General features: G+C 60.2%; 1 protein-coding gene across 1 annotated transcript; it reads right to left on the reverse strand.

Annotated features, from left to right (window-relative positions):
- Window positions 1–655: 655 nt before the first annotated feature.
- On the reverse strand, window positions 656–9041 carry LOC119842309 (olfactory receptor 10A7-like). Its single transcript, XM_038370264.1, is given in 3 exon segments — window positions 656–924; window positions 927–1545; window positions 9012–9041. Coding segments are annotated over 2 exon segments (885 nt in total). The 5' UTR covers window positions 1543–1545; window positions 9012–9041.
- Between the last annotated feature and the right edge of the window lie 5018 nt (window positions 9042–14059).

The following is a 14059-nucleotide window of genomic DNA, read 5'->3' on the forward strand; positions in this document are numbered from 1 at the left end:
CTGACTTTAACTGTGGCAGGGGGTGACCTATGGATCAGTTAGATAGAGTTTTATGGCAGGGAATCTGAGTTGGTTAAAAGAGTAAGGTGCCTAAACACCCTTTGAACTCAGTCAGAGCTGGGTGCCTAACTTCCAGCCCACATGTCAAAATGGTCATCTTAGAATCAACCTGGAAGCCAACAGAGAGCTCATGCAGAAGAGAGAAGCAAGATATGGTCATGGAAAGAAACATTGCATGGACACTTTACAGGTACACCAGGAAAGAAGAGGCTTCATTCTCATCTCATTTCTAGTGGTATAAATCTGGAGTTAATCTAGATATTCAGAGGTGTATCTGAGGTCAGACTCCCATTCATGGTCCTTGTTTAAAATACAAGCTGAGGTTTTTAAAGGGGACTATGAGAGTCAGGAAGCCAAATTTCCATTCAAATTGGGTCTATGATGCAGGGTCTATATTAAAACTAAGTGTACGATTTGCAATGGACGTAAGGAATTTGGGGACCTCTCTCCTGTTGACCCCCTTTGCCCTTTTGAAAGTCCGAACAAAAACAATATAGTTTGAGATTTATATTCTCTCCATGTACGATACCAAAGGCCACATGGTAACAGCCTTCGAGTTAATAGAAACATTCAATTGCCTGGGGAGAAAAAAAAATCACAATTGCCTTGAATATATTTGCCAGCCCAGCATTCTCCTGACGGCCCCCTTCACCTCTTTGTTTCTCATGCTGAAGATGATGGGGTTTAGGAAGGGTGTGAAGACCGTGTAGGAGAGAGAGAGCAGCTTCTTGGTGTCTGGGGAGCAGCTGGATTTAGGTCGGAAATAGGTGAAGCCAGCTGTGCTGTAGAACAGAGTCACCACCACGAGGTGAGAGGAGCAGGTGAAGAAGGTCCTGAGTCTGCCTTCAGCCGATGGTATCCTCGGATGGTGGAGATGATGTGGATGTAGGAGACTAGGATGAGGATGAAGGGGAACAATATGATAACGGTAGTGCCAGTCACTATCTTCAACACCGGGAGGCTGTCACAGAAGAAGTGGTTGATTTCAGTGGGACCACAGAAGGGGAAACTGAACAGCCAAGTCATCTGCACTGTCCCTACAGGAATTCCTGAGACCCATGAAGTCACTGCCAGATGGATGTAAATGCTCCTGTTCATGACTAATGTATAGCACAGTGGGTTGCATATTGCCACGTAGCGGTCATAGGCCATAGCGGCCAGGAGGAAGCACTTTGTGATGCCAAAGAAGAAGACGAAATACATCTGCAAGATGCAGCCATGAAAGGAGATGGTTTGATTGGCAGACAGGAGGTTCACCAGCAGCTTAGGGATGATGACTGAGGTGAAGCAGATTTCCAGGCAGGACAAGTTCCGGAGGAAGAAATACACTGGGCTATGAAGAGCAGGATCCGCTGTTGTGATGAGGATGATGAGAATGTTACCCATTAGAGTTATCATGTAAGCAGCCAGGAATACCACAAAGAGCAGGCGCTGCAGCTGGGGGAGACTGGAGAACCCTAGCAGAATGAACTCAGTGACCATGGTCTGATTGGCCCAGGTCATTCCACAGATGGACACACAGATGGATCAGGAGGCAGCTCCACGCCACACCCTCTGTGTCCCTACAAACACAGTCAAGACCCCCACCACAAGAGGACAATTTGAAAGTTACTCAGTTTTAAGGCTCCCTCCACGGTGGTCTGCAAAGTCTCTAGGTGCTCCCGCAATGGCAGATGGTCCTCTTCGTTTCCTCAGCTCCAGGCAGCAAACTCTGCAGCAGCATCTCCAGGAACTCCAGGTGGTGGTCTGCGTAGGTAGAAAGGACCCCTCTCAGGTGGTGGTGGTGGTTTCCACAATAGCTGGGGCTGGTGTCCCTCACTCCTCCCTTCTGGGGAGCAGGCCAGCAGGCCTCCCCACAAAGGGCTGCAGTTGGAGCAGTAGCAGCACCCGAGGGTGGGGGGGTCCAGCAGTCGGCCAGCAAGCAGGTAGCAAAGAAGTGGGGGTGGTTTCTGGCCCAGCCAGGGGAGCAACTGGAGCAGCAGTAGCAGCAGGGAGAGCCCAGGGCCTAGGAGCAGTACCAGCAGCAGCCCTCTCCCTCCTTCTCCCTCCAGGCCTGAGGGCTACAGAAGAGTGATCCTACTGGGATCCGGGAAGTGGGAGGGCAAAGCCCATCCACTGTTGAAGGATCCCCCCCAGCCTAAGAGCCTCGAGTGGCCCCCTCGGTGTCCGCCATGGACCTGGTCATTGAAAACAGCCTATGACACATCCTACAGCCTCGGGTGTTCAACGTTGCGATGGTGAGAGGTGCCATGAGGAGGGCTGGGGGCGATCCTCGCCCATAGGTGAGTAAGGAGTCATGGAAGAGGCGGACCCGCTGGTAGGCCACGGCGCCCTGCTTCCTGGTCCTTTTATCCTCCCCCATGAGGGCCCTTGCGGCCCGGAGGATTTGATGGAAATCTCTCCATCACTGGAGAGTGAGCTGCACCTTGTTACAGGAGCCACGGACGTCCTCAAGGAACTCCTGCAGCTCCTCTTGCAGCGTATGGGGGCTGGGGTCACTAGCCCCCGGCTTTCCTCCAGAGGGACCACTGACACAGCCCCATGGCCCACGGAAACAGGCAGGCAAGGGGTGGACCTCCAATGTAGCACCCGATGGGCTGGCGCCATGCGGCCCCCCCTCAAACCCCGGCTCAATTGGGGGTGGCAGAGGGAAGATAGCAGCCCCTGATGAGTCAGGACAGGGAAATACGGAGGATGCTCCCTGGAGGCTATCCTCTGGGAGTGAGGAGATGATGGCCCCGGGGGGGCAATGCTATCACAGGAAGTGGAGGGGACAGGGACGGGGTTGGCATCAGGGGGAGGGCAGGGATCTAGAGTAGGAGCACAGCAGGGACTGGGAGCAGAGTCAGGGAGAGGGGCAAAGACAGGATCCTGGGCCCCAGTAGCTAGGCCACTGGGAAATGGCCCCTCTTGGTCAAGCTCAGGAATCTGGGGGGGTGGGAAGGGGGCCCTCTGTGATGCCGGGCTCTGGCTTCATGGCCGGCGTAGTAGCCATGGCATCGAAAGGTGGACAGCCTTCAGTGGGGTCCCAGCCCGGGAAGGATTTTGGTTGCCCCACGCCCACGAGGGACATCCCATGGGGCTCGGATCCCAGCCGCATGGCACCGGCTGTCGCCTCAGTAGGCTCGGCGGCCATCAGCAGGGTACCACCCACGGCTGGGCAGATGGAGGAGTTCAGGGAACCCTCGGAGGCGGGAGTGGAAACAGCGGTTGGGGGAGGGAGCATGGAGAAGGGAGGTCCAGGGTGAGATCGTTCAGATCAAGGCCCGCTGGCAGAGGGAAGTCCTCCCCCGTGTGACCGGGGTCAGACCCAGGGCCTTGATTTCCTAGTAGATGGAAGGGAGCTCTCCTTCCACCACCCTGGAGTTCTCCCCTCTAGTGCCCGAAGCGACGTTCGCCTTGGGGCTCCCAGGGGCTCCAGATGGTAACAGGGCAGGAGGAGCTCCATCGGGGGCCTTGGAGGGAAGGAACTCCAATGGAGGAGCGGTACTGCCCTCCTGTGCTGCCACGTCTTCCCCAGCCGGTACTGGTAGATGGAACGCACCCGTGGGCAAGGCAGAAGGCTAGTCATCGGTCCCCCCTTCTTGTCTTCCAGGGGGCTTCTGCATCGGTGGAAAGGAGCAGAGCTCGAGCCTTCTGCTTGCCCTGCTTCCCCTGGACTATGCCCCAGCCCTCCATGGCATCATCTGGGGGCCGGCTAACAGGGGTCGGGTCGGGTCAGGGACAGGGGCGATAGCTCAGGAACTGTAGGAGGCAGTGGTGGGGCGGCATGAGGGAGGGAAGATTTCCCTGGGGCGGGCCCCTCCCATGCTTGGTGGTATCTCTGCCACACCAGCCTCTAGGGGCCCCGCCGGATTGCAGGCAGCAGAGGTGGGGCTCTCCTGCTCGTCTGGGCGCACTGGGGGAAGCACCCCTTGGGCCCGAGTGGGAGCAGTGGTGGACTGAGGAGGAGGAGGGGAGGCTCTGGGTGCCGGGCAGCCAGGGGCACCGGTGATGATGGGGCCGGCGCCCTGCCGGGGCTCAGGAGTCCTGGGTGCCCCCCATTTCCGGGCCAAGGGGCAGTCCCTCTAGATGTGCCCCATTGCCCGACAGAGGTAGCACCAGGCCTCCCCCATGGAATAGTGCACCCGGTAATGGGCCCCCTTGTAGGGGACCAGGAAGGACCCCTTGAGCACCTCTCCGTCAGGTGCCGCCGGCGGCAGTTGAAGCTGAGCTTGCCGGCGGAAAGAGAGGACATGACGGAGGACGGGGTCTTTGCAGCCCAACAGGAGAGGGCTGATGACAGAGATGGGTTTTCGTAGGGTAGAGAGGGCGGGTAACAAGGCAGCATTAGGAAGAAAGGGAGGGTCAGAGGTCAGGACCAGGCGGATGCCCAGGTCCTCTAGCGGCTCCAGGGGAACGAACACCCCCCCCCACCGCCAGGCCCTTCTCAACTGCCTCCTGGGCGGCTGCCTCCGATGCTAAGAAGAAGACGACCTTTCCGTACATTTTGGAGGCCGCCACAATGGCCGTGGGCTCCACCACCCTCGCCAACACCCGCAGATAGGTCTCCACATGGGATGAGACGGGCACCAGGAGGCAACGGGCGCCGTGCTTCCTGGTCATGGTGGGAAAGGGGCTCCGGCCGCTATAGATGGTAGAGGAGGCGGTGTGTGGGAGGGATGACGTAGTGGCAGGTGGGGGGGGCTGCCACCACCTGGGCGTATGCTCTGGGGACCGGGGAGGGACACCCACAGAGCTGGTGGAGGGAACAGCGGGGAGGGACGCCATGGCTAGTGGCAGGGCCGTGGCAGTGGGGGCAGCCCCTGCCCTGGAGGGCCTGGTCTTTTTAGCAGGGCCCTTCCCCTTCTTCTTACCCTGGCCCTTCCTGCCGGCTGGGGGGGCTCCACCAGAATCTGAGGGGGCAAGGGACGTGGCAGCAGCGGAGGTCACCCTGATGCCCGCCGCCCCAACGGGGGCAGTGGCAGGTGGTTCGGCAGTGGCAGCAGAAGTAGTGGCTTGGCGGGAGGAAGAGGGGCAGCAGCGAAGGGGCAGCAGGGGCTGCTGGAGGGGCCCCACCCTTCTCTTCCCCCGCCATCATGAGCAGGGAGGGAAGGGGAGACACCAGAAGGAGGAGGAGAAAGGGGAAGCAGGTCGACCGCCCCTCCCCACTAGGCTACAGGCAGGGGAGGAGGGCATCAAAAGGGGTGGGCTAGACCAGGGGACAAAGCAGGGGTCAGTCGCCGACACTTGAGCTTGCACAGTCTGTTTAGCCTGGCTGCTGCTTCTGGCCCCAGTGGTGGAATCAGGGCGTGGCAAGCCACGCAAGCAGCTGAGTCCAGAGGCAGGAGCTGAGGCAGATGGTATATAGCCACTGGGGGTGGGCGAGGAGGCAGCGGTGGTGGTGGTACTCGTGCGGGTTGGGGGAGACACAGATGAAGCGGGGGGGCAGCTCCACACCACACCCGCTGTGTCCCTGCAAACACAGTGAAAACCCCCACCACAAGAGCACAGTTTGAAAGTTACTCAGTCTTAAGCCCCCTCCACGGTGGTCTGCAAAGTCTTTGGGTGCTCCCCAACTGGTAGACGGTCCTCTTCTTCTCCTCCTCGGGGCTTCAGCAGCTCCAGGCAGTAAACTCTGCAGCAGCAGCTCCAGGAACTCCATGGGGTGGTCCAGGCAGGCAGAAAAGGACCCCTTTCAGGTGGTGGTATCTATAACAGCAAGGGCTGGGGATGGGGTCCCTCACTCCCCTCCTCTGGGGAGCGGGCCAGCAGCCCCCCCCCCCAAAGGAGCTGCAGTTGAGCAGTAGCAGCACCCAAGAGTGGGGGGTCCAGCAGCCAGCCAGCAACCAGGTAGCAGAGAAGGGGAGTGGTGTCTGGCCCAGCCAGGGGAGCATCTGGAGCAGGAGGAAGAGCCCAGGGCCTAGCAGCAGGAGCAGCCCTCTCCCTCCTTCTCCCTCCAGGCCAGAGGGCTGCAGGAAAGTGATCCTACTGGGATCCGGAAAGTGGGTGGGTGAAGCCCATCCCACTGCTAAAGGATCCCCCCCCAGCCTGAGAGGGGGATCCACAGGACCTGGACACCAAATAAATCTGTGGGACAACTAATGAAATAACAGGGACAGGAGTGTGGTCAAAGGGTCAAACGAAGGAAACCGGACGGGGACACTGAGCAGAGAACCCCGGTCAGCGTCCACTGCTCCTCAAAGGCATCAAGGGAGTCAGAGGACTGCCCAGAGGAACTCTGTCTGGATACGTAAACGGACCAAGGATCAGAAATAGGCCCCACACTCACAGGAGACTCCATCGGCCAACCTCCTCACTCTGGTTTTATAGATGGCCATTTTAGCTAGGGCCAGGCGGAGATTGACTAGGAGATCCCATGACTTTGTGGGACCACAGATAGGGAGTGCATAAATAAGAAGGTGAGGGGAAAAGTACAACCAGGAAAGTAATAAAATATTGGTGAGGAGCCGGAATAGGGGCTGCAGCCTGGCACACTCCAAGTACACATGTTCCAGGGTATCCCTCACGCCGCAAAAGGGGCAGGTGTCTGGGATTGAAGTGAACCGCGCCAAGTACACGCCCATGCTCACGGCTCCATGAAGGAGCCGCCAACTGATATCCCCGGCGGGCCTCGAGATTAAGGTGGAATATAGGCTGGCCCACCGGGGCTCCTCACCCTCCAAAGGTGGCAGGAGGTCCCGCCTTTTGTATCAGGGTGGGACACAAGGGTGAGGGCGTGAAGGGCGTGGAGCACGAGCGTGTATAGATGTTTCCTTGCCGCGGTTTGGAAACAGACCGGCTGCATCTCATGCAGCCGGCTCACGGTGAAGGGCTGAGGGGGTCGGTTGGGTCCATGGGGCAGGAGCCCAATTAAAAGGTCCGGCGGGCCTGGGATAGAATGTGGGCGGGGCATGCCCTCGTGCAGGACCTGGTCGAGATAAACCCGAGCAGCAGGAGCCAAAGCGGCCTTCACCTCCTGAAGTACACACCGGGGAGTACGAGGTCAGGAGAGCCCCATGTGCTGAGCGAGCATCAGGGGATCTAGCCAGTATCCCCAGTCGTAGTCCAGGAGGTCTCCGAATTTTGTGACTTCTGCCAGGACCAATCTCTGACGCACCGAGCGGGACTCCGCCACCTGCACACGGAGCTGGGGGTTGTGTAGCAGGGCTCCGCGAGAAGATCTGCCCCCTCGGTGGCCGCCACGGACCTGGTCGTTGAAAAAAGTTTCCAGGTCTCGAGGAGGTTCTGGTAGAAGACCGGCAGCCTGAAGTCTCGCGGAAGACCTCTCGGATGCAGATAAAGGAGCTGCCGGTCGTATCGGAGCCCTCGGAAGTGGCGCAGGAAGGCGTGCGCCAGTATGCTCCACGCCGGACTACCTGCACCATAAAGGAGCCTCGGCAGGGCCTGGGGGCGGAAGACAGGGACCTGAGTAAGCAGACATTTCAGGCCCTGCCCTCCCTCCTCCAGGGGTAGATAGAGAACACCTACAGGGACCCAGTGCAGTCCTGACCAAAAGAACTCCAGAATCGATGTCCGGAGGTTGGCCAGGAAACCCGGGGCCAGGACCAGGGTGTTGAGCCGGTACCAGAGCATGGACAGGACTAGTTGATTAAGCACCAGCACTGTCCCTTGAAGGGAGAGGCACCAGAGTAGTCCTGTCCATTTCCGGAGCCACTCTATCACCCCACCTTCTAAATTCTGCCAGTTCTCTGGCGGAGAGGGATGCGTGGCAGAAAGGTAAACGCCGAGATAGAGCAGCGGACCCGTGCTCCACCGGATGGTCTGAAGCGCCGGTGGGAGGGAGCTCTCCTGCCACCAGTCCCCTACCACCAAGCCACAGCTCTTGACCCAGTTGATCCGTGTGGAGGAGACTACTGAATAGATGGCCTGGCAAGCCTTCACCCGCACCAAGTCGCCCGGGCCCTGGACCATGAGGAACATGTCATCTGTGAATGCCGACAGGATCAGCCGCAGCTCTGGCTCCTGCATCACCAACCCTGTCAACCTCCTTCAGAGGAGACAGAGGAAGGGCTCAATCGCCAGAGTGTACAGCTGGCCCGAGAGTACACCGCTGCTGTAGTCTTCGCCAGAAGCTGACCGGTTCGGTCAGGCTCTAGTTGAGCCTGACCAGACACTCTGCGGAGACGTACAGCGCCCGGACAAAAACCCACAGACTGGGATCCGAAGCCAAACGCTTGCAGAGTGCTTAGGACATACCCGTGATCCAACCTGTCGAACGCCTTCTCCTGATCCAAGGACAGGGCGAATGACAGACCATCCCTACACCCGAGTTCCAAAAAGTCCCGGACCAGATATAGGTTGTTGAAGAGGCTGCAGCCCGGGACAGTGTAGGTCTGGTCTGGGTGGACCACGTCCGCCAGCACGGACACTAGCCACAGCAAGATTGCTTTTGCCATGACTTTGTAGTCTGTGCTGAGGAGCGAGATGGGACACCAATTTCATAAATCGCAGAGGTCCCCCTTCTTCGGCAATAGGAAGAAAGAGAGAGGACCCTGAAAGAGAGAGGACCCCGCTCCGCAAAGACTCGGCCCAGACGGTGACTAGGTCTGGGCTGAGGACGTCCCAGAACATGCGGTAGAACTTCACGGTCAGCCCGTCCATGCCCGGAGATTTATTGGTGGGCACGTGACAGAGGGCTTCCGAGAACTTGGCCAGAGTGAGAGGCAGTTCTAGCCAGTCTCGGTCGCCCGCGCTCACTGTAGGGGTCTCCTCCCAGAGCACTCTGCAAGTGTTAGGATCAGTCGGATCTGGGGAGAAAAGACTTGCGTAGAAGGCTCTCGCCCTCCCGCACATCTCCACCGGATCCATGAGGGAGGTGCCATCTTGTGCCAGAAGGCAGGTGACATGTTTCTTTCCCCCCTCCTTTTCTCCAGGGCATAGAAGAAGCGGAAGCTGCGATCCATCTCCCGAAGGAGACGGATGCAGGATCGAACAAAGGCACCCCGGGCCCGATGGTCCTCGAGGGCCCGGAGCTCCTCCCACTTCTCCCGACACGCTCCGCAGAGGAGCGGATCCTTGATGCTGGCAGCCAGATGCCTCTCCAGCTCTAAGACCTCCCTGCTCTATCGCCGCATCACTCAGTCGGCTGATGCCCCGGGTGTAGTCACAGCAGAAGAGCCGGGTGCGCACATTCCCTAGGTCCCACCACCACTGCGCTGAGGGAAATGCACGCCGCTGCTCTTGCCAGGCCACCCAGAACTCCCTGAAGGACGCCACGAAGCCCGCATCCCCCAGCAAGCTGTTGTTGAAATGCCAATAGGCTGGTCCCGGCCTCTCCATGTAGAGGGAGACCGTCACGGTGGCTAAATGATGGTCAGAAAATGGGGCCGGACGGATGCTGGAAGAGTGGGCTTGTGAAAGATGGAAGTGTGATAAATAAATGCGGACCAACTGGGAGTGGCTCGACTGAAGGGCCTCCACCTGGACAAAGGTGAACGTGGAAGTGTCATCCGGGTGGTGGTCGCGCCAGACGTCCACCAGGGAGTGGTGTTCGACTATCTTCCGGAGGACGGCGGCGGCGGCCGGGCTCTGCTCGGTCCCCAAGTGGTCCCGCTCCTCAAGGGTGATGTTAAAGTCCCCTCCCAGGACCAGGCACTCCTGAGGATCCAAGGTGCCGAGGAAGGTGGACGCCTGCTTATAGAATTGCAGCCACTCCGGGCTCGCTGCCGGGGCATAGATGTTGACGAGGTTGACTACGAGCACCTCCATATGGACCCGGAGGTGCAGCAGGCGGCCTGGCACTGCCTTGGCGACCCCCAGCACCTCGGGCCATAGGTCGGGGGAGAACAGGGTTGCCACTCCAGCCATACAAACTATGAGATGGCTAAAGTAGACCCTGTCCCCCCAATCCAGCCGCCAGCTGTCTTCAGCGGTCGGATCCGTATGGGTCTCCTACAGTAAAACCACAGAGTACCCCCCCTCCCGAAGGAAGGAGAGCACCTGGGACCTGCAGAGACCCATCCTACAGCCACGGGTGTTCAATGTTGCGATGGTAAGAGGTGCCATGAGGAGGGCTGGGGGGGGATCCTCACCGGCAGGGACCTCGTGGCTCCCAACGGGCCGCACAACAGTCTGTGACCTACCCCGTAGGTGAGTAAGGAGTCACGGAAGAGGTGGATCCTCTGGTAGGCCGGGGCGCCCTGCTTCCCGGTCCTTTTACCCTCCCCCATGAGGGCTCTTGCAGCCTAGAGGATTTGATGAAAGTCCCCCCATCGCTGGAGAGCAAGCTGTACTTTGTTGCAGGAGCCCCGGACATCTTGTAAAAACTCCCGCAACTCCTCTCGCAGCGCATGGAGGGGTGGGGTTGCGGTCTCCTGGTTATTCCCTGACGGGGCCCTTGGTAGAGCCCCGTGGCCCATCGAGACGGGCAGACAGGGTGCGGACCCCCAACAGGGTGCCTGATGGGCTGGTGCCACTAGGCCCGCCTCGAACTCTTGGGCGATAGGGGGCGGCAGAGGGAGGACAGCAGTCCCTGGTGGGTCGGGACCGGTAAACACAAAGGCCGCTCCCTGGGGGTCATCTGTTGGAAAAGGGAAGGAGACAGCCCCAGGGGCGGCAATAACATCTCGGGAGCTGGACGGGATAAGGACAGGGGAAGGGGCAGGGGCAGGGTTAGAGGCGAGATTCTGGGCGGGGAGAGGGCTCTCAGTGATGCCGGGCGGAGGCTCTATGGTGGATTTGGCAGCCACAGCATCAGGAGGTGGACTATCTTCTGTAGGGCCCCCTCCCAGGAAGGAGGTCAATTGTTCCTCACCAACAAGGGGTGCCCCTGGTGGCTCGTGTCCTGGCCGCGTGGCACTGGTTGGCACCTCAACAGGCTCGGTGGTCATCAACGGGGTGCCATCTGTGGCCGGGTTGATGGAGGAGTCCAGGGGCTCCTCGGAGGTGGGAGCGGAAGCAATGGTTAGGAGGAGGGAGCATAGGGAAAAGGGGGCTGGAGTGAAGTCGCCTATATCGAGGCCCACTGGCATAGGGTCGTCCTCCCCCTGGGTGACCGGGGTCAGACCCAGGGCCTCGATCTCCTCATATATGGATGGGAAATCGCTTTCCGCCACCCCAGGATTCTCCCTGCGGGCACCTGATGCAAGGTCGCCTCGGGGCTCACAGAGGCTTCAGATGGTGCCAGGGCAGGAGGGGCTCCCTCGGGGGCCTCGGAGGGGAGGGACTCCCGTGGAGGGGAGATGCTGCCTTCCAGTGTTGACACGTCTTCCCCAGCCGGCTCTGGTGGATGGAGCACACCCGTGGGTAAAGCGGAAGGCTCGGCATCGGTGCCCCCCTTCCTGGTCTTCTGGGGGGCTCCTCATCAGATGGGAGGAGCGGAGCTCGAGCCTTCTGCTACACCGCTTCCCCTGGACTAGGGCCCAGCCCTCCATGGCATCACCTGGGGGGTGGCTAGCAGGGGTCGTGTCAGGGGGCAGAGGCGATGGCTCAGGGACTCGAGGGGATAATGGTGGGGCAGCACAAGGGAGGGAAGATTCCCCTTGGGGCGGGCCCTCTCCCATGCTTGGTGGTGTCCCTGCCGCACCCTCCTCCACAGGCCCCGCCAGATTGCAAGCAGTGGGGACGGGGCTCTCCCGCTCGTCTGACCATAGTGGGGGAGGTGCCCCTTGGGCCCGAGCGAGAGCAATGGTGGACTGGGAAGGAGGAGGGGTGGTTTCGGGCACCCTTTCCGGCGGAACGAGAGGACGTGACGGAGGGCAGGGTCTTTGCAGCCCAACGGGAGAGGGCTGATGACAGAGATGGGCTTCCCCAGGGTAGAGAGGGCGGGTAACAGGGCGGCATTGGGGAGAAAGGGAGGGACGGAGGTCAGGACCAGGCAGACGCCCAGGTCCTCTAGCGGCTCCAGGGGGACGAACCCCCCCCCCCCACCAGGCCCTTCTCCACCGCCTCCTGGGCGGTGGCCTCCAATGCTAAGAAGAAGACGGCCTTGCCATACATTTTGGAGGCCGCCCACAATGGCCGCGGGCCCCAGCACCCTCGCCAACGCCCGCACATAGGTCTCCACGTGGGGTGAGGCGGGCACCAGGAGGCAATGGACGCCGTGCTTCCTGGTTATGGTGGGAAAGGGGCCCCGGTCGCTATAGATAGTAATGGAGGCGGTGGGCTGGAGAGATGACGAAGCGGCAGGCGGGGGGGCGGCCACCACCTGTGCGTACGCCCTGGGGACCGGGGGAAGGACACCCGCAGAGCTGGTGGAGGGAACACCGGGGAGGGACGCCGCGGCTGGTGGTGGGGCCGTGGCAGTGGGGGCAGCCCCTGCCATGGAGGGCCTGGTCTTTTTACAGGGCCCTTCCCCTTCTTCTTACCCTGGTCTTTCCTGCTGGCTGGGGGGGCTCCCCCAGAATCTGAGGGGGGGAAGGGTGGCAGCAGTGGAGGTCACCCCGGTGCCGTTGCTGCTGGTGCCCCAGTGGCAGATGGTTCGGCAGCGGCGGTAGAGGCTTGGGGGGGGTGACGGAGGGGCAGGCGGGGGAGGGGCAGCTGGGGCTGCTGGAGGGGCCCCACCCATCTTGTCCCCCGCCATCATGAGCGGGGAGGGAAGGGGGGACACCAGAAGGAGGAGGGGAGAGGGGAAGCAGGTCGACCACTCCTCCCTGCTAGGCTGCAGGCAGGGGAGGAGGGCGCCAAAAAGGGTGGGCTGGATGGGGGGGGCAATCAGGGGTTAGGGTTCAGTCGCCGACACAGGGTGGAATTCCGGCTCCTCTAGCTGCTCTAGGGGAGGGGGGATACAAGAGTATCGGGGGTGCAGTGAAGAGGGTTGAAACTAAAATAGGGAATTGCACAAGCGCATGGGAGGGGGCATGGATACACGGAGCAAGGGGCAGGCTGGAGTTAGGGCAGGGAAACCAAGGGGCTAGCTTTGGAGGCTGGGGCGGGGCAAACAAACAAAGGCTGTAGAGGGAAATGGGTGGGGAATGGCAAACAAACTGAAGCTTGTAAAGGCGGGCTGGGGCAAAAAGGGGGGGGCAAAAGCTGCAAAGGGCAAATGGGGCAGGTAACAAAGGGCAAAGCTGTCAGGTGGGCAGTCAGGGGGGCACATGCGCCCACGTGCGCTTGCACAAAGTTTGTTCAGGCTGGCTACTGCTTCTGGCCCAAAGGGTGGAAATAGGGCGTGACAAGCCAAGCAAGCAGCTGAGTCCAGAGGCAGATGGTATACAGCCAGTGGGGGTGGTGGAGGGGGCAGCGGTGGTGATAGTAGTGGTGGGGGTTGGGGGGGGACACACAGATGGATTGGGGGGCAGCTCCACACCACACCCCCTGTGTCTCCACAAACACAGTCAAGACCCCCACCACAAGAGCACAGTTTGAAAGTTACTCAGTCTTAAGGCCCCCTCCACAATGGTCTGCAAAGTCTCTAGGTGCTCCCCCACTGGTAGAAGGTCCCCTTCTTCTCTTCCTTGGGGTTTCAGCAGCTCCGCAGCAGCAGAAGCTCCAGGAACTCCAGGCGGTGGTCCAGGCAGGCAGGAAGGACTCCTCTCAGAGAGTGGTGGTGGTGTCCACAGCAGCAGCGGCTGGGGCTGGGGTCCCTCACTCCCCCCTTCTGGGGAGCGGGCCAGCAGGCCCCCCCCCCAGGGGCTGCAGTTGGAGCAGTAGCAGCACCCGAGGGTGGGGGATCCAGCAGCCGGCCAGCAACCAGGTAGCAGGGGAGGGGGGTGGTGTCTGGCCTAGCCAGGGGAGCAGCTGGAAAAGCCCAGGGCCACCCAGCAGCAGCAGCAGCCTTCTCCCTCCTTCTTCCTCCAGGCCAGAGGGCTACAGGAGAGCGATCAAAGAGAGAGATATAGGTCCCAGGTTAAGCAGGTCCCTTTTCCCTGGGTAAGGAAACAGGGAAGGTTCAAAACAATCAGGAACTTTTTGGAAACAATTAAGGCCTACAGGCTGATTAGAACACCTGCAGCCAATCAATAAGCTGCCAGAATCACTTAAGACAGGCAGGCTAATCAGGGCACCTGGGTTCAAAAAGGAGCTCACTTCAGTTTGTGGTGGGTGTGCAAGAAGCTGG

The sequence above is a fragment of the Dermochelys coriacea genome, chromosome 13, assembly GCF_009764565.3.
Source record: "Dermochelys coriacea isolate rDerCor1 chromosome 13, rDerCor1.pri.v4, whole genome shotgun sequence".
Taxonomy (NCBI): Eukaryota; Metazoa; Chordata; order Testudines; family Dermochelyidae; genus Dermochelys; species Dermochelys coriacea.